The sequence below is a fragment of the Etheostoma cragini genome, chromosome 24 (genome assembly GCF_013103735.1).
Source record: "Etheostoma cragini isolate CJK2018 chromosome 24, CSU_Ecrag_1.0, whole genome shotgun sequence".
Lineage (NCBI taxonomy): Eukaryota > Metazoa > Chordata > Actinopteri > Perciformes > Percidae > Etheostoma > Etheostoma cragini.
Genome location: NC_048430.1, coordinates 11,720,209 through 11,743,234, shown reverse-complemented (window position 1 = coordinate 11,743,234; position 23,026 = coordinate 11,720,209). Strand labels below are relative to the sequence as shown.

The 23,026-nt window shown below is 40.6% G+C and overlaps 2 protein-coding genes across 2 annotated transcripts; one reads left to right on the top strand and one right to left on the bottom strand.

Moving 5' to 3' along the window:
* The first annotated feature begins 658 nt into the window (after positions 1-658).
* LOC117939548 (neuronal acetylcholine receptor subunit alpha-2-like) lies at positions 659-12,664 on the top strand. The gene is made up of 8 exons (XM_034864987.1): positions 659-826; positions 3,759-3,910; positions 4,661-4,705; positions 5,220-5,329; positions 7,226-7,445; positions 9,527-10,029; positions 10,950-11,415; positions 11,871-12,664. Exons 1-8 carry the CDS (start codon positions 757-759, stop codon positions 11,994-11,996), a joined length of 1,692 nt encoding a protein of 563 aa, XP_034720878.1. The 5' UTR covers positions 659-756; the 3' UTR covers positions 11,997-12,664.
* A 7,795-nt stretch (positions 12,665-20,459) lies between these two features.
* Positions 20,460-21,794, bottom strand: LOC117939536 (ADP-ribosylation factor-like protein 4C). The gene has a single exon (XM_034864973.1). It carries the CDS (start codon positions 21,223-21,225, stop codon positions 20,641-20,643), a length of 585 nt encoding a protein of 194 aa, XP_034720864.1. The 5' UTR covers positions 21,226-21,794; the 3' UTR covers positions 20,460-20,640.
* Positions 21,795-23,026: the final 1,232 nt, after the last annotated feature.

The window sequence follows — 23,026 nt, the reverse complement described above, 5'->3', positions numbered from 1 at the left end:
AGGTGGGGCGTATTTGATAAAAATGCGGCCCCCGCATAAATATGCCGACTTTGGCTGATTATGCGTTGAATTATGCAATCTCATTTTTGTAAAGGGACTAAATGCTGCTGTTTTCCCGTCTTATGATGCCACTCTCTTGGGTATTTGTAAAAAAAATATATAAATGATTTGCAATAGAACGAGACTCTGTTGTTATGTTACAGCCCTGCTTGTTTTGAATGTTTTAATGAAATATCTGTATCGACTGCATGATCATATCAACGTATTATGCGAGCTACAAATTGCAGCTTGGGTGAGCCGCGCTATGACATCGTGTCACATGCGTTTCCATGACAACTATCCAAATGTGTGCCTTTAATGTCCAAAGAAAATGCTTCTTGTTTTTCTATCCAATCCCGTATTTCTAAGGAGGTTCTCTATGCTGTATTCTGATAAAATCCCGCCCCCCAAGTTGCCCCTGTGCCACCCTGCTTTTAAAAATCCTGGAGTCGCCACTGTAGTTAACTGTTACCATGCTGTGCATGAAAACACACCGACTAATTATTACCCTGTAAAAGATAGAGCCCCGCCCCCTTTAGAGAAATCAGAGGAGTTCAATACCCCCCCCGCTGATGACAGTTTGTGGCTATACAGGGAGGTTTTATCCATCCCGCTGTCTGAATCTGAACAGGAGTCAGAACAGACTGGTTTGGAGATGAATGATGGGGAAATATAATAAATATAATATAAAACTGTAATCTGTCTCTGCTGATTCAAATGGAGCTGAGAGGAGACTTGACCCGGACTTCAGCGCTCTATTACTGCTGCTGGATCTGCATCCACTCCGGTGAGCGAGACCTTAAACTCTCCCTCCGCAGCTTGAATGATCATATTTACATATACACATAGCTGATGTTCTTATGATATTCCAACTCCTTTAACCCCGGTGTTGTCCTCCGTCTGTTTCGCCTGTTCATAAAGCATAAACCATCACACATCTTCTTAACTTCATTCTAACTACTTACCCCTATTTTGCATTTATTTACCTCCCCACGCGGACATGTGATCTGCGTGTCTTTGTGGGACTGCAATCGCAAATATCCCATTTGTGTGTGTGTGTGTGCATGTGTGTGTTTGTTTGGGTGTGTCTGTGTGTGCCCATGTGTGTTTGGGTGTGTACGTGCGTGTGTGTATGTACGTGTTAGTGTATACTTGTGAGTGTGTGTGTACCTGTGTGTATGTCTGTAAATATGTGTGTGTTTATGTGTACGTGTGTGTGTTTGTGTGTGCGCATGTGTGTGTGCGCGCGTGTATGTGGGTTTGTTTAGGTATGTACGTGTGTGTGTATGCACATGTTAGTGTATACGTGTGCGTGTGACGAGATGTTGCGTGTCAGTTGTTTGTTGGGATCATGCAGATGTTTTTTCTGAGTGGTTTTTAAAGTTATCTGTTGATTGTTTCTGTGTGATCTTATCTTATGACTTCACGGTCATTACGCCGTGGTCGTGCGTGTCGGACGGTTCACGCCCGTTAATATCGGATAATGGACACGTGGCATTAACCCTTACATAAACCTCATTTATATGAGAGTATATCTAATTAGTGATAAAAAAAAACAGAAATGATTATTTTAATTATTTTGACTACTAGTTAAGATTAGAGGAACGTACAGTATGTTGACTGATAATCAAAGCCGGCGTTGAATGGAACCATCATTGTTGTTTTGGGGCATTTTGGTTGAAAGAAAAACATATTTTTGACATGCAACTTTGAAAACGGGTCAAATGTTTGGCCCCAGGACAACATGAGGGTTATCGTCATATTTTTGCATTATTGTTCTAAACTTCACCATAGGACTCCAACTTTTTCACCTGAAGACATTGAAAAAACATGTTAATGAATGTGTACTAACATGATTTTATATAAGAACTTAAGAGAGCTCGCTGCAGTCGGCAGTCAGAGAAACAAGCTCCAATGTGAGTTAATAGGGCAATATGTGCACCTTCAATTTACCTTGGCAAAAGTGCTTGTTTTGCGGCGTATAGAAAAGCGCTCTGGACTTTTTTGAAATCACAGTTTACTCCACAGGATTCTAATGTAAAACAGACGCTGGCGGCTTCAAAACAGACAGAAAATGTGAACGTAGCCTATCTCTTTTTTTTTAATACCTCAGTAATGCAGCAACATGGTGCTCCTCCACTGCCAGAGCATCACCTGAAACTTACATTTGTCATTTATAAAAAGCCAATACAATCAAAAAACCTGGCATTAAACACATTTGCACAGCCCGTGCTCTTGGCTCGGTGTTTTCCTGCAATGGCTAATCCTAAATTGCTTGCCGGGCGATGCCAGATTGCTCGCCAGAGAGTTCAAAGCTGTGCGTTCAGAGGAACAGAGAGAAGAGGGAATGGAGAGATTGCTGCTCCTCTGAAAGTGAACACAGAAACTGAATGCTGCTATTACTTTATGCACTTATTGGCTCGCTCTTTTTTAATTATTGGCTTGCTCTTTTCATGCTTCTGCTTCAAATCAATGGCGGACCCCCGCAGACCCCTCTGCGTCTATGTTGGACGTATCTCGGTCGTGGCTTGGTAGTGTTGCATTCCCCCCTGACTCATCTCCTGGTTCTCCTTCTCCATTAACAATTGCAGATTTGAGTAGCGCATGCGTCGCTTTGAGACAAGTAGCTAGCATACAAGATGCTAACGAGAGCCTTCTGTTATGTCAGTACAGTAGAAATGGACCTACCAATCTGATTCACTGCTGCTACGAGTTAGCATGAAACACAACAAAGGCTGTCAGTTGAATGGCGTTTTGAGCTAACGTTAGCAATCAAACAATCCTAGAGAGCTACGTTTCTGAAATGATTTCCATCTTCTGTTATGATTTGGCATGAGAAAAGTTTATTATTTCATGGATTTCACAAATTTCAGTATGACACGTTATGTCGTAAACCGTTTAAATCTGAGCATGCGCGACTCACATCTGTACTCGACTCCATCGGGGAGCGACAGTGACACTTTCTCACACTATGCCTATATACTTTATGTCAATAAAGTATTGGGATTCTGATGCACCCTCCTCCACTGTTCCTTTAACGTGCAAGACAAATCAAATCCCATCCGACACAAAAGGTCAAACACTTGGGAATTCGAGAGGTTTTATTTCAGGCACGACATTATGACTCAGATGAGTGATGGCTGCCACACACAAAAAACTTGGCTCGTCTCGATTTTTAAGTTCAATTATCTCTAATGATTTTTGCTGTACCGTGCAACGTAAAAATTGAATCAAAGTGCACTAGATCGCAGTCTGAACGTGTGAAATTTTATGAACAATAAAGTTCGGCTGATTGCTTTTATTTTTTCCAGAGAGAGGATACAGATAGGTCTATACTGACTTTCTCTAACGTAATGGCTTTTAGTTTCTGGAGGAAGAAAGGGGGCGTAAAGGGAATAGCCCTTTAAAACCTTGGAAAGGAGATGAAGGTGAAGAGATAACTCAGATATAGCGTGGGGGGGTTAATAAGGAACTGAAACAGCATGAAGGACAAAAAAAATGCCAGTACTGAGCACTGATCCGAAGAGTTATTTAAAATAGGCTGCTTTATCCAATGTCCCTACATTAAAGTGACTTATTGCGTCACTAACAAACGCCAAAGGCACCTGACCAAGCGTCCATATTTTAAGGGATTAGATTGAGAATGTGTTGCCCCCCAATGTTATCTGTATGATCGGATGAGTGATCTCTCTCCCTCTCGTCTCTGTCTCTCTCGTCAGCGCTGGCGGAGGACTGGACGCGTGTTCACACGGAGGACGAGCTCTTCAGGAGATTGTTTCAGGGCTACAGCAAGTGGACGCGTCCGGCGCGAAACATCGCCGACGTGGTCATCGTCAAGTTCGGCCTCTCCATCGCACAGCTGATAGACGTGGTGGGAACACACTCACGTAGCCTGTTTGCATTAGGGCTGCACAATACATATATATTTTACATTTTTTTATCAACATCGAAACTTAAACTGCCGCAATAAACCCATCGCAAAAGGCTTCAACATATAGGGAAAAACCCTCTGAGATTTCTTTGTGTTAGTTGAAGGTATCGGGAGAAAACTGTAAAATCTAACTGTCATTATTATTTAATGTGCTGCCATTTATCAATTTAATGTATAATTTGTTCAATAACATAAAATTACTTTGTTCTAAATTCAACGAGCAGTTTGTTGTATTTTAGCAGAATACTGAAAGCCAAACCTGAGAACCCTTTAATATCTGGTTATTAAGTTAGCATTATCGCAATATTCAACGATGTTATTGCATATTTTCCTCATATCGTGCAGCCCTAGTTTGTGGATCACAAAAACTGACCACACCCCTTAACCCCTGTGTTTGTCTTTCGACCAAGCAACATTTGTTTTTCTGGGTCCAAATTTGAATTTTGAATTTATTTGGTCATCTTTTGACAATTTTGGCGCTTTTCCCAATCCCAAATCTTTGAAAATGCTTCAAATTAGACCCAAGGACAACAGGAGGGTTAAAAAAAATATCACACCTATTGTTGCTTTCTTACTATTTAGCAGTTTCTAAGTGATTATTAAAATATGTAAGCATCTAATAATATGAGTAAATCCATTTTAACCCCAATGTATTTGTCACTTTTTGTTAACGTTTGGCTCCAAAATCAGGATGAGAAAAACCAGATGATGACGACCAACGTGTGGCTGAAACAGGTATGGACGATTGGTGGAAGAACTATTCCTTTATCCTAATATTGACATTTGGTTACTGATCTTATTGCTGTTCCTTGTCCCAGTTGTCATCTTTCTAATAGGGAAACTATTTTTTTTTAAGAAACAATTCGTACATCCAAAATTTCTTCTGTGCAGGTGCGTTGGAAAATATCAACTACAGAGAAGAAACATCCTGCATGCCACTCTCTATTTACACCCACCGAAATTGATAAAAGAACGTTGGAAACAGTGACAGTGTCAAATAAAGTGAGCTGAAAAATTGGGAAAAGCAAGAAAAGTCTCAACCGACAAAAACATTGGAAAGAGTGACAGATATTGTTGAAAAAAGTGACAAAGTCCTGGTACCAAAACATTTTCTGTAACCAAACGGTGATGCTATAGCAAGAGCAGGGTGCAGGATTTTTTCCTTTGTTCCCAGTACTGAAACTATAAACAAGTACCTGTGGTTGAAACAAGATTCTATTTCTCTTTACAACGGCGTGTGTGTTGGCAGGAATGGACGGACTATAAGCTGCAGTGGAGTCCCTCCGACTTCGACAATGTGACGTCCATCAGGGTGCCTTCGGAGCTCATCTGGGTGCCGGACATTGTGCTGTACAACAAGTAAAAAACACAAGACAGTCCGTCACACATTCAACACCAAAGCATTTGCAGTTGGCTTTAGTTGCACAAATCCTCCTGATTTTAGACAAGCTAGACTTTAAACCTAGAGAAAATCTTTCAATAGATAAAGGACAAAAACACAACGTGAAAACGTTAAAAACGTGGTGGTGTCTGGTGGTTTTAGAACTAGCGACATCAGAGCTGTTTCTGGAAAGAAAGGTCTTCCTTTTAAAAAGGTCTATTTTTGTAGGGATCCTTTCCATAATGTTTTTAGACACTTCCGGTCTGTGGCTGCCATTTACAGCGTTCACGCTTAGTACTGGACCAATGTCAAAGATTGTTGATCTTATCAGCCACTTACACACAAAAACATAAGAAATTAGGGTCCAGGTTAAAAAAAACGGTAGTTATCCTGTAATGAAGTTTTGTTAATAGTAAGTTATAATCTTACATTGTCAGATCTATCTCCACAGCGCTGTGGAGTAAGGTCTGGCTACACCGCAGATGCATTCTGGGATAGGAAATGGTTAGACATGGTTAAACCCCATTGGCTCGTACCAGCGTATCTCCGTGTGTGCTTCGTCCACAGCAACTCCACCAATCAGTCCCAAAACTTCCCAGTTAAAGAGGAAATGCCCTCAAAATATTTTTTGTATATCAATGTCAGCCAAATATCCTGCAAATGTAATTCCGTTGATCCAGACTATAATAAACTTTAAATCTAACTTAAATGAAAAATATGCAAGTGAAGACTTTAGTCCTACTTTTAAGTCTTGTTTCTCCTTGGCTCTTAATTTTTGTCATTCTCTGGATACAAATCCTTGCCGCTGTCATAGGCGATTATATCATATGTGGCACACACACACACACACACACACACACAAAGAGCACACTTTAACCAGATCCGACGTTGGATTTCTGTAGGTGGAGTTGGAAATTATCTGTAGTGATCAATTACCCGCTTGATCCATAACAACGTCCTCCTCCGCTGAAGAGCGTACGAGGAGGAAAGGTCGCTTATATATGCAGCCAAACACCTTGATGGTACCACAGTGTTTCTGCATATTCCTGTAAAGATACATGCATATGACCCTGTTGAATAACTCTTATTCTATTGCATCTGTGCAGCAATCTTGCATCACACGGTTTTAAGTCAAAGTCTGGTTTCCAGCCCTCAGGGTACCGAGGAAGTATTAATCCTTAAATTTTTCCTCCTTCAGCATTTGTGTAAATGAGCTTACATCATGAATACGGCGTCATTAACATTCAGTGATCAATTATTCAACACTGCCTGTGTAACAGGGGACATATAGCTCTGTTTATTAATTCACCTTTTGAGTTTGAAACATGAGACGGAAACTTGCCTTGCTGGAGAAAAAAACAACTGTAAATCCTCAGTAGCCATGTTTCCATCCACACGTTGCAAATGCAAATAAAATTATATCAAATGGAAAATGCCTTCTGGAAAACACAAAAGTTAGATCGAATTTCAGGAATATCAACACAAAGTTTGTACATTCAATCTCGTCGGATTTTCTCTTAATCGATAAACGTCTTGTGCGATAAACACCGACAGCAGCGTTATTTGCCAAATAAATAACGAATTGCGGTTACGAATCAGGTCATGGTTGCAAGCCGCCATGAAACGTGGAAGAAGATGTTTTAGGAAATTTCCGTCACGTATTTCCATTTCCTTTGCAGACATGGCAGGTGTGAACCAAGACTGAGAACATAAGTGGGCAAACAGGGACGGGAGACTTTCTTAAATTTAAGTTACAAGCAATATGTAATGGCTAATTTAGATCTAAGAAATTTTAAAGCGAAGCGTACAGCCGCAACCTCCTAGCAATGTCTTGATAGCGTCGTTATTTTATTTTTTTCTTCATCTTCATCCAGTGCAGACGGAGAGTTCGCTGTCACCCACATGACCAAGGCCCATCTCTTTCACACCGGCCGTGTCCGCTGGGTGCCCCCGGCCATCTACAAGTCGTCCTGCTCCATCGACGTCACCTTCTTCCCGTTCGACCAGCAGAGCTGCAAGATGAAGTTCGGCTCCTGGACGTACGACCGCGCCAAGATCGACCTGGAGCCCTTTGAGAACACGGTGAACCTGAAGGTTGTCCTGCTTTTCAATTTGGAGTTTGTGCCATTAAGGCTTATTCCCCCTCTCGTTCCTCCTGCTCTGATGTTTCCCCCTCTCATTCCCCCTGCTCTGGTGTTTCCCCCTCTCATTCCTCCTGCTCTGGCGTTTCCGAGCCCCTAAACCGGAGACATATGGAAACACTTCTGAATGTAAAAAGCACATTTACTCCAGTACTGTACTTCAGTCCAAATGTTGAGGTACTTGTACTTTACTTGAGTCTTTTCTTTTCATGCTACTTTATACTTCTACTCCACTACATTTCAGAGAGAAATCTTCTACTTTTTACTCCACTACATTTATCTGACATACTTCATACTTCTTCCACCACCGTTTGTTTGCCATCTCTGCTTCTTTACCTCCTCTTATCTACAGTTCACACGTTCTTTCCCTATGTTTTTTCTTGCAGATGGTGCCGGCTAAACACTCCGGCTGCTTGTTTTTTAATTGACAGAATAGTTCTCAACACGTTGCTGTTTTCATGGCAGCGTTAACGTCTGGGGAAAAGCAAAATGTATTAATTTGTTTTTCAAGAGAGGCCTAATCATGTAAAAGATTTCTCATGCTTAAAACGCATGGGTTTTCTTAATAGAGGTGTTGTGACTTTCAAAGCAGAGAAGTTAACTATACTGTTAGATATCCTGACAAAGTAGTTTTTAGCAACATGCTGCTTAGCACTTTATTTTTGGGTTGGAGCTTCACTTTCCTATTTTCTGTACTGTAAAATAATCCTACTGTCATTTTGTTCAAGTTGTCCACCACTTTGGTATTGCTTCACATTTCTGGATTCCAATTGAATGGATTCCCATGAAATTTGGTCCAGACATTCATTTATCCAAAACGATGAAGTATAATAACTTTTGTCTGGCTGACATTTTCCTCTAACGCCACCTTGAGGTTCACATTTGTGCTTTTGAGTGAAATATCTTGACAAATATTTGATGTATTGCCAGGAAATTGGTACAAACCATTCATGTTCCTCTCGAGATGAAGAGTAACAACGTTGGTGATCTTTAAGCATGTCATCCAGTTATCAGGTTTGATTCATCTTCTGTGGACCAAGAATGTCCGTACAGAATCCATACAAAAGTTGTTGAGATATTTCCGTCTAAAGTGTAATTACACTTTTCAAAATTGTGTTTGTGTCCTCCCCACTTTCAAATTAGTTTGATATTAAAAGTTTCGGCAATTGGCCCCTATTTTAAGCAATAAAGAAAGTAAGAAATCTTGTACTTTTACATAGTTTAGTAGCCACCTATTCTTACTGGCATATGTTCACTATGGTCAACTTGATTATTTGCTAGAGTGTGTATCACCCTATTCCATATATGTATGAAGAAATGCGGAAAATGGGATTCAAAATAAAAAACTTCTCAAACTAAAGTCCCTGGAACCCCTTTAAAAATGTCTAATGGATTGCCAGGGCATTGGTACAAAACATTCATGTTCCTCTCAAGACTGATGTTAACTGTAATAACTTTGGTGATCCTTAAGCATTCCATCCCGTGGCATTATCAGATAGCTTTCAACTTCTTTAGACCATGAATATCTGTAAAAAAACATTACAAAAGATGTGGAACAAACACTTTTATCCCTAGAACTGACAGTGGGAGACAGTGTTTTCCTTCCTCGCAGTTTTCCTTGGATTAGGGTGGCACTCAAATAGTGGTTGCTGACGTGGTCCTGCTCCACGCCCTGCACTGCTACTACCATTATTTCTGGTCACAGTTGTATGATCTTAATTGTAACAACAATTGCCAGTGTTCCTCATATCAACTGCTACAATTACTATGATCATATGTCTGTTTATCTGTATGAGTGTCTCTATGTCCCAACCAACAGCGGCAGATGGCCTATCCAAGGTCTGCGTGTTTAAAGGAAGTTTTTCCTCACCACTGTTTGCCCTTGGGGGTGAAATTGTTGGGTCTTTGTAAATTACAGAGTGCGGTTTATACTAGGTCTATCTGTAAAGGGTCCTGAGATAACTGATGTTGTGATTTGACAGGGTTAGGGTTAGGTATAAATAAAGTTGAATAAAAACGATATCTAATTTCTAGGATTACTGGGAGAGCGGAGAGTGGGCGATTGTCAACGCCGTGGGCACCTACAACACCAAGAAGTACGACTGCTGCCACGAGATCTACCCGGACATCACATATTATTTTGTGATCCGCCGCCTCCCGCTGTTCTACACCATCAACCTCATTATCCCCTGCCTGCTCATCTCCTGCCTGACCGTCCTGGTCTTCTACCTCCCGTCGGACTGCGGTGAGAAGATCACACTGTGCATCTCCGTGCTTCTGTCGCTCACCGTCTTCCTGCTGCTCATCACGGAGATCATCCCCTCCACGTCGCTGGTCATACCGCTCATCGGCGAGTATCTGCTCTTCACTATGATTTTTGTCACGCTGTCCATCGTCATCACCGTGTTCGTGCTGAACGTGCACCACCGCTCGTCGGCGACTCACACCATGCCCGGATGGGTCCGGAGGTTGTTCCTGTCGGCGGTGCCGCGCTGGCTGTGTATGAAGCGTCCCAAACATGGTGTGAGGCCTGTAAGGTGAGAAATCAGGTCCACCAGGTTAACTGTATGCACAGTAATGGAGCCCACTGGAGTTCTAGGCACGACCCGCCATACGAAGCAACCCTTGCGGGTTATTTTGTGTCTCTGGTGCTTTCACACACATACAAACTTGAGAAAAAAACGATTCATGCTGTTTTGAGTAAGATCCGGTTTCTGAATGTCCTCTGTCTTCAGTCTACAGGTGAGCTTTTTAACATCTGCACGGCTTTCTACGTCACTAGATATGAGGTGGCTAACCGTAGCATGCTAGCCACAAGTTGACCACAATCTCCTAAAGAACTACTTCCTGTCCCTGTTGTGCAGGTATTCCACAAGTGGCCCTGGTCTAGAAGAAGTCTCCCAGCTAATCCTGCCTTGGACTGACCAAAGCTGGAGAACGAGTTATCTAGCTGATGGGATCTTACCGAGCTACTGAGCATGAGTAGTTCCCAACAAAGATAGGATAGCAGTGAGACGTCTCACTCTGGAGCTAAAACAGAGACCTAAAACACAATGGGTGAAACAAAAATATAGTGTTTTTTTTTTTAAATGAAATCATGTAAAACTATTCTGGTACAACGTCAAAATACAATTATGAACCTAAAAATGAACATCATATGGGCACTTTAAGCTGTTTTATGGCTTTTTTAAATTCTCAATTTCATGATTACGTCTGTGATGCTGTTATCCAGAAACTATTGGACTAGACATTACTGACCAGCCGGGCACACGTCGTCAAAAAAAAGATACTTGGTAACGGGCTAAACAAGTTTGGGGGAAACACTGTGATCCCTAGTTATAGCGAGTATTTATTTAGGTGAAGCTCTTTTACAGCAACGTTTGAGAACTTAGGAATAAAAATGAAGGGTTTTTGTAGACATACAATGCTCACTGATATGTTGTATTTGTTGTCTCAGGCGGTGCCACCTGACTGATGGACTCCTCCCCTTCCAGACTCCAGGCCCCTCCCACAGCCCGCCCACCTGGATCTCTCAGGAGTCTGACATCCATCTCCGTGGTTACCGGGATGATGAGAACGGTCGCCGCAGGAGCCGTCAGCTCAACTCCTTGGCTACAGATGATAAAATCCACTACTGCAATCTCCACGGTTACACAAACGGCGATCGTGGGGGGAGGTTTAGGGGGAAGGTAGCCGGGCGACCGAGGATTTCTCCCCTCTCTTCTTCTTTCCCTCCATCTCTCGCTTACATCCTCCTCCCACAGACACACTCCTCACTCGGCTCCGATTGGGACACCCCTCCTGTGCAGCGTGGTTCATTCCAGAGCCCAGATGCCTCCGTCCTGTCTCCTGCGGTGCTGTCGGCCCTGGAGGGGGTGACCTACATCGCAGAGCATCTCAGAGCCGAGGATGTAGACTTCTCAGTGAGTGCCGACGTCCCTTTCTTTTTTATATGTGCGCCGTGTATAAACTTTATTTTATCATCCAGTTTGAGAGTCAGTCATAACAGAAGAAGAACATAATTACTTTGACTAATTACCTAATGTTAGCATGTTCCAAAAAGTACAAAGGACTTCATTCACAATCAGAACAGCAGGAAAACAAATCAAAAAGGCCGTTATATTGTTGCTTGGTTACTTTATAATAAAACCTGTGCAGAAATCTTAATATGTAAAGTAACTAGCAACTACAGCTGTCAGATGAATGTAGCGGAGTAAAAAGTAGAATATTTCTCTGGAAGTAGAAAGTGTCAAGAAAGGAAAAGACTCAAGTAAACTACAAGTACCTCAACATTTGGACTTAAGTAAAGTGTTCAAGTAAGTGTACTTAGTTACATTCCCCTGCTGGTCTTCTTTTTGTGTCTACTCCGACTCTGCAGGTGAAGGAGGACTGGAAGTACGTCGCCATGGTTGTAGACCGGATCTTCCTGTGGATGTTCATCATCGTGTGTCTGCTGGGGACAGTCGGACTCTTCCTGCCACCGTGGCTCTCTGGGATGTTTTAGAACCAAACTGGAAGTCAGAAAAGAAAAACAAACGCTTACAATAATTAATAATAAAAGGGTCTGTAAAGAATTAGTCAGCTACCATAACTCTCGTAGAAACGAGAAGTTTCACTTGATTGCCCTCTTACTTTGAACATGTCATAATCCAATAACCTTTCTGTTGTTCTTGGGTCAAATTTGACCCATTTTCAAAGTTTACTTTACTAGAAATTTGGGTTTCTTTCAATCAAATTGACCAAAAATAACAAGGATGGTTTCATACAACGCTTCTCCTCAGTCACCTTCTCTCAGAGGGATCTTCCACGTCAGAGGCTCAGTCATGTTTAAAGGTGGAGAACAGGAAACATGACGTGGTCAGATGTAATATAAAGTTATATCATAATATATGATAAAGTAGATCAACAGCCTTTATGTATGTCTTATTAGTTTTTTAGCCTAAACTTAAAAGTTGTTGTCCATTATCCCATCCTCTTTCAGTCACTCTGTTTTCTGATTTGTACATGTCTGGAGACAGTGAAGACTATTATTATTATTATATATTTTTTTATATATTTTTTTTAGTAATTCATTATTAACTTATCAGAATCAAATTGTTCTAGAGAGAATCGCGATGCATTTGGGAATCAATTATCCCCCCCCCAGTCCCTTAGTGGAAAATGAGTGACAAAAACATCAATGTAAAAATAAGAGAAATAACCGTCAGAATAAGCAACACACATATCAAATATAAAAATCAAAATGAAAGAATCAACCGTCAAAATTAGAGACCCAAAAACTGTCAAAAAAACTTTTTTTAAATTGACAAAAATGGCAAAACAGGGGAGAGCAAGGTCAAAATGAGCTAAAGAAATGTCAAAATACGAGACAAAAATGTCTAAATAAAGGACAAAAACTTCTAAATAAGGGACAACTACAACAAAATAATCCACAAAAACATAACAATGAAAAAATCATCAAAATAATTAACAAAATCTTTAAAATAAAATAAAATAAAACGTCAAAATAAGAGTCAAAAACAAACAAACATCAAAAATAAGTAACCAAAACGTCAAAATAAGAGACGACTACATCAAAATAAGCCACTAAACCTTCCAAATAAACATCCAAATAAGTGACAAACACATATAAAAGAAACACCAGAGAATTTTCTCAACGTAGTACAACTTCTTGATAATGCACAAAAAGTTACTAAAGCTGGAATCTCAGTACTTCCAAACAACTTCCTTTGGGTACTTATTCTGTGTGTGTCTGGATTTTGTTGCCTGAGACAAGCACAATAATAAAAACATTTCCTTCTGCATATTTGTTTGGCTTTCCCCTCCATTGTACCGAACTCGTACTGAACCGTGATGTCTGAACCGAACCGGGACTTCTATGTACCGATAGATAGATAGATAGATGGATAGATAGACAGATGGACAGATTGATAGATTGATAGATAGATATTTACTGATTCAGGAAAATGGGAAATTAAAGTGTTACAGCAGCAAAATCAGTCACACAGCACAGTGTCACAGAGCACAGCACAACTTAGGAAATTTGTGATAAAAAACACCAAAATGTGCAAAGGCTCAGAAAAAGTTGACAAATGTTGAAAAAGTGCCATAATTATGGGGGGGGGGGGGCTACAAAAGGGTCCAAAAAAAATTCCAGGTCGGCGGGAAGACAACAAAAGGGTTAATACAGCCGTGGCAGCAACTTCGCTGTTGGCTTAGTACGTCACCTGGATCATTGCTCTGATTGGTTGAAGGACTATCCAATTGCATACAGTCATTTGAACTATACCCATTGGCCACACCTCTACAGAGTAGGACCCCCCCCCCCCGGCTACTGTTCCAAAGATTGAGGTTGGTCTGGTGATGGCCGGACTAGTCACACAGATAAATGTGAAATGAAAGTGAAAACACACTCACACGTAGTCCACCACGGGGACAACCACTAGAGGGTGATGTCCTCTAATTAATGCCACCATGTTCTCTCTGGGTTGAATTTCCTTACTGGGAACACCGGCTGGAGGTGAGCCCCCTATGTTTTCAAGGGGGTCCCCAACAACACATGAGGACCAAACGGGACCGATAACCAGACAGAGATAGACAGAGAAAGATAGAGAGGGACAAAGACAGAGACAGACAATGAAAAACAGACAGAGAGACAGAGACAGATCAAGAGACAGAGCAGGACAGAGACAGAGAGGGACAGAGACAGACAGAGAGACAGGGACAGAGAGACAGAGACGGACAGAAACAGACAGAGAGACAGGCAGGGGCAGAGAGAAACAGACAGATAGACAGAAACAGACAAAGAGACACATTTCTTTAATTTATCTTGTTATCCTTTTTTTCCTCTCCATATCAAAGTCAAGATCTCACAAATAAAACTCAACATCTCGCACAAGTGTTTGTCCCCAGTACGTTTTTTCCCCTCTATGTGACCTCCGGGGCTCCGTGTAATTGCCCTCTTGGCATAAATTCCAATCCCCTTCCTATAAATCTGAGAATGACACCCGAGGCGTGAGCCAGACAAATTCCCTTCTCTGAAAACAGACAGACGTGGGGTCGGGCTGATTTTTAGTTTATTTACGTCAACTCCCAGCATCCTCTGGGAGAGGGGAGCCGCCCTTCGGATTACAGAGGTGAGCCGTGTAATTTACCACGCTAATGACACACTGCGTCAAACAGCTGTCATTACAGTTCTAAACTCTGCATCTGCTTTTTGCCATTTCTTCAGCTCTCCTTTTAAACTTCTTCACACTGCTCGTCTTTAGATCTTAATCTCAAGTCTTTTCTTTTTTGTATAAACGCTTTGTGTTGGAAAACGGCAAAAAATAAATCCATGCATGTCTGCCGTGGCTTCACACTGGCCTGCTAATTTCACTGAATTAAAAATATGATTCCTCTGAAAACGACATTTGAAACGACCATTCATCCGGTCTGTCGCAGTCTGATTAGCTTCAGCATCTGCAAAATCCCATGTGGATTCCTCTATACGTGTGTGTGTGTGTGTGTGTGTGTGTGTGTGATATAATTGGCTATGACAGCAGCAAAGAGAATCAGAGCTTCCCTGCCACCTACACAGAAAACATACCTGAGCAGATTTCTCTCATTTAAACGTTGACCCGCAGCTCTCTGAAGGAGCAAGCTTAAATACTGTAAAACTACTGGAGCCCGACTGATATTATCGGTGGGTCGATATTATGCATTTCCCGAACTATCAGTATCGGCATTTATAATGGACGATAAGTTAATCTTTGGCATTGCAGAGTCAGTCCACCAGAGGACGCTCTACAACGTCCCTGTTAGTGATGGTGTTGCATAGTCTGTCCACCAGAGGACGCTCTACAACGTCCCTGTTAGTGTTGGTGTTGCATAGTCTGTCCACCAGAGGACGCTCTACAACGTCCCTGTTGGCAACACTGCTTATTGTGTTTTTGTTCAAAGTTTAGTTTCACAAACTTATGTTTCAGTTTCACATCTTAAGTTTTTCTAAATTTTATTTATCAGAACTTTAATATATTTTTGATGTTTTGTTGATACAATCAACTTTATTTTCAAACTGCAATATCATAGTATTTTAGTGGGGACTCAAATTACTACAAATAACTAATGTTAGGGAAATCTGTTTAAAACTGAATAATCGTAAAATGAATAGAGAACACGCGGCCAGACAAAAAGGTTTGTGCTGTCAACAATAATCACACGACCGGATAGATTTCAAAGCATGTCGCTGCTGCTTTTTGTTCTCTGCTGAGCATGGGAATGTGACAGTAGCCACTCCGCTTGGACGGAGAGGATGGGAGTGTGAGGGATTAGCATCCCGGAGAACACACAGATAAAACATGAAATCCTGCTCATGGCCACCCACGCATAAGGACAGAGAAGAAGGGTAAAGAAACACATGAACAGATGAAAGCTCCGACGCTCTGTCAGTAGTTCTGGAAAGGAGACAGGAGAGATAATACTGGCCTGGGCTTGCACCACATTTGGGAACACAAACTGTGGAGGAGAAAGGGTTTTAAGTCTGGTTTTCTCTCCACAAAATCCTCAATACAAAGAATACCTATGGGGGTTGGCAAGGATGTAGATAATACCAACAGCACATTACTTCACCAGATGCTGAGGTTTAAGGTTTAAGGCTTTCAAATACGTTTACGTACGGCTTTCATTTGGGTGTTTTTTTTGTCAATTTTATAGCATTTGGAGAAAAACATAATTGATAAAAGAACTTAGTAGGACAAATGTTTTAAAAAAGGAGAAAAATGTGAAAAAAGTGATACATGAAAAAAAAAATGCTTAAAATATTTTTTGAACATGGCAAAAGGTTTAGAAAAAGTCAACAAACGTTGAAAAAGCGAAGAAAAAAAAAAGATATAAGGGGAAAGACACAAAAGGGTCGAAAAAGACAACCAAAAACATTATTAAAAGGTTTTTCATTTGAAATTTTGACTCAGAAAAACTAAACTTTGCAGGTTGGCGGGAAGACAAATGGTTAAAAGCTTCAGGAACCAAAATACGAGCCAGGCAACATACAAGTTCATTTATAAAGAATTTATTCCCAAAAATACTGTTTTTTTTTCCCCTTCCCATTTTGGCATGTAACACATTGTTTGGTCTCGCTGTATCTCGGCTGTACACACTATAACGTATCGTTTCCATTGTCTGAATCGTGGCTGTCATGCAATGTTGAACACAGCTCCGCTGATTACTGCAGGGAGAAAAAGATGCAGCGTTCACGTCGGAAATGTTATTTAGACTGCAAATTAAAAAAAACTTTAATGTCTGCCCGCACTGCGGTTATTACTTATTATATGTAGCATTCCAAGATATTTAATGATGACCAAATTAAACTCAGAACACACCTTATTTAAGAAAAGGCGGAACATGCTACAGTTTATCATTCAATATTAATAATTTAGTTATTTTGTTGGCATCAAGCTGCAGCAACATCTCCTCGTTCTTTTTTCCGTTTTGACGTGAACGCAGCATTAGATAACAGTCCGTGTGAGAGACATTCAACAGTCAGTCAGTTAAGACAAAATGCTAATTACTGTGACTTTCTACTGAACTATTCGTCAAGCTGTCAACCACCTGAGTGGAACATGGTCTTAAAGGGGAAGTTCAGATTTTTTGAAGTGGTTTCGTATAATACCAACATGTTCTCATGTAAATTATAGTGCAGAAATGTGCGCACAACCCGCATTTAAAATCCACTGAACTTGGAACCTAACCCTAACCATGCATTGCCAGGGTTGGGGAGTGAATTGGAGCTTGAGGTCTACTAATTTGATAAAGAAATCTCCCCTTACACAGCATGTTTTGGTTCATTGAACTAGAGGAAAACTGTGTGATTTCACATCATCCAAGAAGAGGAAAAGTAATTTTTTAGGAGCAGCAGAACAGGTTCCAGCCCGTTGGTTTGTTTCACTACATCATCGTTACAGGAAGACACTTCGCTCCTCGTCACTGCCAGCAGGTCGACACTACGTGGGATGCTCTCGCAGCGATTTGTCAACGACTCGGAGGAACAGCTGATACCTAAACTATTGATTTTAGGACCATTTTATTTCAACCTGTACCCTATTTTCCTATGTGTGACTGATGGGAACAACAATCTTTGACGTTGGTCCAGTCGGCAGCGGAGAAACAATCTACAATGTAAGTCAACCTTTTTTTTTTTTTTTTAAACATGAAAACATCTGGGAAATTGCGTTCGCTAAATCCACCACGCTCCATGTAAATAAACACAATTTTAGCATCTTAAAATACACTTCATTCAAAGTCGACAGAAACTAAATAAATCTATAAATAATGTCGTTTTGGGTCACCTTGCCACTTTTCCAACCATCACAACTCTAGTTTTGGTTGAAATAAACATAGTTTACCAATTTACATGTGAAAATATATTGGCTCTAAACACCCTTAAAGTATTGTTCATTTAAATATAGTCTGGTGGGTTTAGAGCTGGCGACCTCAGAGCTGTTTATGGTTAGACAGAAAAGTCTTAAAGAGGTTATAAAAAGGTCTATCTCTGTAGAGATCCTTCCCATAATGTTGTCAGACACTGAGAATATGAATCTGAGCCTGTCAGCTGCAAATAAAGAACATTTAGTGGACCAAGTTGACAATGCACATTTGCCCCATAGGGTTACACTGCAGCCGGTCTGTGGCTGCCGGTTACAGGGTTCACGCTTAATACTGGACCAATGTCAAAGATTAGGAGCTGTTTCCTAATAGGAAAATAGTGTCCAGGTTGAAGAAAAAAAAATCAATCTGTTTCCTTTAAATGAAACAGGTTTGTCCCGAGACGGGTCTTGGGCCCAAAATCTTGTTCGGAAGAGGATTAGGGCCACGTGTGGAAAATGTGTTTGAGTTCAAAGTCAAAATTCTGACTTTTGAGGTTGTTTTTTTAGTTTCAAAGCAAAAACAACTCATAATTGTGTATTTCTCAGAATTCTGACTTTTTGAGAAAATTCTGAAGGTTTTTTTACTTTCCTAATGACAAAAAACTGAGAATTTCTCAAACATAATTCAGTCACAATTTATATTTTCTGTATTCTGACTTTCTCAGAATTATGAGGGTTTTTAATAACTTTAAAACAAAAAACTCAGAAAAGTAAAAAAACAACTCAAAATTCTGAGAAAAAAGTCGGAATACAACATAAAACAAAGAAAAAGTCAAGTTTATGTTTTACATTAAAGGCCCCAGGCCTCTTCCGTAGGGTTAGCAGGGGAATCATCTTTGGTGCAACAGCATCCGTGCTTCCCGAACCACAGTTACACAACAGTCTCACATCTGTACACAGCACACTGCCAATAGATCCATACACTTTATAAAACATCTTTAGGATCCTATTAATATTCCTACGCCAGGGACCCCCTCACACAGAGACACAGTCTGCCTGTAAAAAGGGTTGGAACTGTTGAACAAGGCAAGGTTTCAATACATTTTCCCACGTATTTAAGATTCTTTTGATTTATTTGTGAGTTTATGTCATTCATATTCATACTGTTACATTATTTAGTTGTTCTCTGCCATTTAAAATGTTGGTAAATGTAGTTTAAGACAGCGTTGTCTGCATTATGTCCCCTAATGAGTTTAGAGTGAGCATATTGATTTTTTTTAAGCTCATGTACTGTAGGATCACTATAAATAGATTTCTATTATATATGGATACTTGTAATATTTTAGTTATGATCAATAATGATATTTATGCTTTGATGTTTTATTTATCTGCTATATATGCACAGTGGTGGAATGTAACTTAGTACATCTACTCAAGTACGGTACTTAGGTAGCCTACAAAAGTTGAGGTACTTGTACTTCACTTGAGTCTTTTCTTTTCATGCCACTTTCTACTTCTACTCCGCTACATCTCAGAGAGAAATATTCTACTTTTTACTCCACTACACTCATCTGACTTTAGTTACTAGTTACTTTACACTTTATACATCTGATTTTACAGCTACAGTTTTGCTTTGAGTACTTTTACTTGTATTACTTTAAGTACATTTTCATGATAATACTTCTACTTAGGTGACACTTTCAACACAGGACTTTTATTTGCAACGGAGTATTTTTTATTTCTTGTTTGGTATTTTACATAGCCCTCATCTTGTCCTCATGTTGTCCTATATCAATGTTCTTTTTAATACCCCAAAATAACATGATTGATTTCACCCAACACTCTTTGCCAAGTACAAATTTCTACTTTCATTCATTTTGGGGCGTCTTATTCAATTTTATAGCAATAGAAAAAACAATAAAGTGTTTTTGAAATAGTATTGAGTAAAAGTTGACATATTCCAGTCTGTGATTGTCCATCAACATCCATTCCTTAAAATTTTTGTCTAAATAATTCCTAATTTTTACTTTCTAACTCAAAATTAGGTAGAATTTCCTATGAATTAGGTTTGTTTGACCATACATTCCAAAAATAACTGTAAAACTTAAGTTAATAGTGTGACAAACATCAAACAAAAACATCAAAAGTGATGAAATGAGAATGACAAAAACTAAAAAAGTCGAGAGGAAAAATAATCCTCAACAAAAGTGTTGGTTTTCATGGGGAGACAACACAAGGGTCCTAACCCTTGTGTTGTCTTCTTGTCAAAACTGAAAATCAACACATTGACGCTTTTTATCTATGTTTTTAACTTCTTTTTTTTATGTTTGTCACTTTTGACGTTTTCAACACTACGTAACATTAACTTATTAACTTTATTAATTTTTGGAATTTATGGTCAATAAACCTCATTTATAGGAAATTATACCTAATGTTTAAGTTAGAAAAGCAGAAATTAGGAATTATTTAGACTAAAATTAAAGGAATGGATGTTGATTAGCATCACAGACTGGAATATGTCAACTTTTACTCAATACTATTTCAAAAACACTTCAAATGCTATAAAATTGAAAAAGACGCCCCAAAATTAATGAAAGTAGAGATTTGTACTTGCCAAAGAGCGTTGGGTGGAATCAATCATGTTATTTTGGGGAATTAAAAAGAATATTGATATAGGAAAATGGGTCAATTAGACCCAAGACTACATGAGGGTTAATACTTCTTCCACCACTGTATATATAAGCTAGGCTTATCACTGTAAAAGTTTCATATTTATATATTTCTGAAAAGGAAAAAAATCTGCCATCACTGCCTCTTCTTCTTCTGCTTCAGCGACTTCCTCCTCTTCACTATCATCTCGTACAGCTTGTCCATGCCCTCGTGCAGCCCCTCTCCGATGATGGCGCAGGCGGGCTGGACGTGGTACGGCGTGGAGGGGCTCAGCTCCGCCAGAGCCAGCTGCCGCTCGATCTCCGCGACGTCCAGCGCCCGCGGCAGGTCCTGCTTGTTGGCCACGACCAGCAGCGGCGTGCCCTGGTTCTCCGAGAAGCGCGTGATCTTGTGCAGCTCGGCACGGGCCTCCTCCAGCCTCTCGGCGTCCACGGAGTCCACCACGTACACGATGCCGTCCGTGCAGCGGCTGTACGGCTTCCACAGGGGCCGCAGCTTCTCCTGGCCGCCGACGTCCCAGAAGTGGCAACTGATGCCGCGCGACGCCCCCGCGCCGCCCAGCCGAATCCGCTCCGTGTTGAAGCCGATGGTGGGCACCGTGTTGACGAACTCGTTGAATTTCAGGCGGTACAGCACGGTGGTTTTGCCCGCGGAATCCAAGCCAAGCATGACTATGTGCAAGGACTGGAAGGCGCCCAGGCTGGAGAAGCTGTTCCCCATGTCGCAGCCTCGGGCGGCGGGGCAGACTGTAGCCTAGGCTGCACTCTCTCTCCCACAGTCCAAGCGATATCACCGCAGGATACGCCTAGCCTAAAATGTCCCAGGAGTGACCCATAGCGGTTTATTTCCCCCCCACAGTGAGAGTTGTCATGAGGGTGGCAAACGCGCCGAAAAAAACATCCGGAAAAGAGCCTGAGCCGCGCCGCGGCGGCATTCAGGCAGCGAGTCAAGCCGAGTCAAGCCGCAGCATCCCTGGACTCACTCCAAACAGCAGCAACGGCCGTCCGCAAAACCAGTCAAACACACACTAACACACAGCGGTGCTTTGGTTTTCATTTCTTTTATTACCGCGCCTACCGCTTTGCAAACGTTGTATCATCTTTCCGCATCTGCGTGTCTCCGAGCGCGTGCTGGGCAGCAGCTATCTTCGTATAGTGACAAACACACAGACAAACATACACACACGTTCTATGTGTGTGCGTGTGTGACGCGTGGACCAGCCTCTTTAATGTTGCGGTGATAAGGTGCGTCAAGCTGAATTAGAAAAGGATAAAAACATGGGACATCCGGTTAAGCATTAGCCTATGGGCGCCTCAAAAATAAAAGCCTCGCCTGTTCTGATGGGACTTCCTGTATCCCAATGGTTGATTGTAAGTACATTTACTACAACGCCCTTGACTTTTTGCACACAAGGGACATGTAGTTTATAATGTAAATCTTAGCGCTTTTCTTGTTTCCAGTTTTCTAAAAGCGGAATTTTACTGTTAATACTTAAACTACATTTTCTTGATGATGCTTACATGCTTTTACTTAAGTAACATTTTCAATGGAGGACACTAACTTGTATGTTAGTCTGAACTTGTTTTGTTCACAGTGTGGTAAATACTTTAAAATAAAATATTTTTACTGAAGTAGAGGATCCAGGATGTAGGATCAAGATGTTGATTATTGAACTCTAACAAACCGAGTGTGTCTTCAATGTTTTTGTCTTTTATACGTAAGGTGAAAGGAAACCCGAGACGGAAAAGAAATGGTAAACATGATCTAAAAACCCTAAATGATGCATTAGTTGTAGCACATCATCTAAAACAACATATTAAAAGTCCTTGAAAGTATTGGAAAATACTAAAATTGGTGATGCTATAATGTTAGAACTGAAGATACAGTCACCATGCAACTCCCGAGTTTATTATTTACATCTAGACAATATTTTTTTCATGTCGCAATTCCCCTGAACTTTATGTTTAATTATGCAAATTAAGCATTTTCTGATCAAATGTGTGGCACGGTCCTTTATGACTGTCTGCCGCTAGATGGCAGCAACCTGATGCACAACATGATGAGAACTCCTCGACTTAAGTAAAAGAAGATATACCACGCTGTACAAATACTCTGTTACAAGTCCTGCGTTGAAAATGTTACTTCAGTAATAGTGTGTAAGTATCATCAGGAAAATGTAGTTAAAGTATTAAAATAAAGACCTCTCCTCCCATTGTAGAAAGTTTAAAGGATCCAACCAGCTGTGTGTTTAATGGTCTCATCATCTCAGCTGGACTTGTAGGTGGTATATTGTTGCTAGGTTACTTTATAATAACACATCAGATTATTTGTGTGCAGGAATCTTAATGTGTAAAGTAACTAGTAACTAAAATACATGGCAGAGAACCACTAAGTAATACATAGTATGAATATGAAATACATAACCTTAAATAAACCACCATTAGGCCTACACGTAAGCCCACTTAGTTACATTCTACCACTGTTAAACACATGAGATTTTTGAGAATGCAACAACCATAAA

Coding starts and splice junctions, on each gene's coding strand:
- LOC117939536 (XM_034864973.1), bottom strand. CDS start 21,225: ATGGGGAACAGCTTCTCCAGCCTGGGCGCCTTCCAGTCCTTGCACATA.
- LOC117939548 (XM_034864987.1), top strand. CDS start 757: ATGGAGCTGAGAGGAGACTTGACCCGGACTTCAGCGCTCTATTACTGC. Junction 827..3,758: donor CTGGATCTGCATCCACTCCG/GTGAGCGAGACC, acceptor CTCTCTCGTCAG/CGCTGGCGGAGGACTGGACG. Junction 7,446..9,526: donor AGAACACGGTGAACCTGAAG/GTTGTCCTGCTT, acceptor TCTAATTTCTAG/GATTACTGGGAGAGCGGAGA.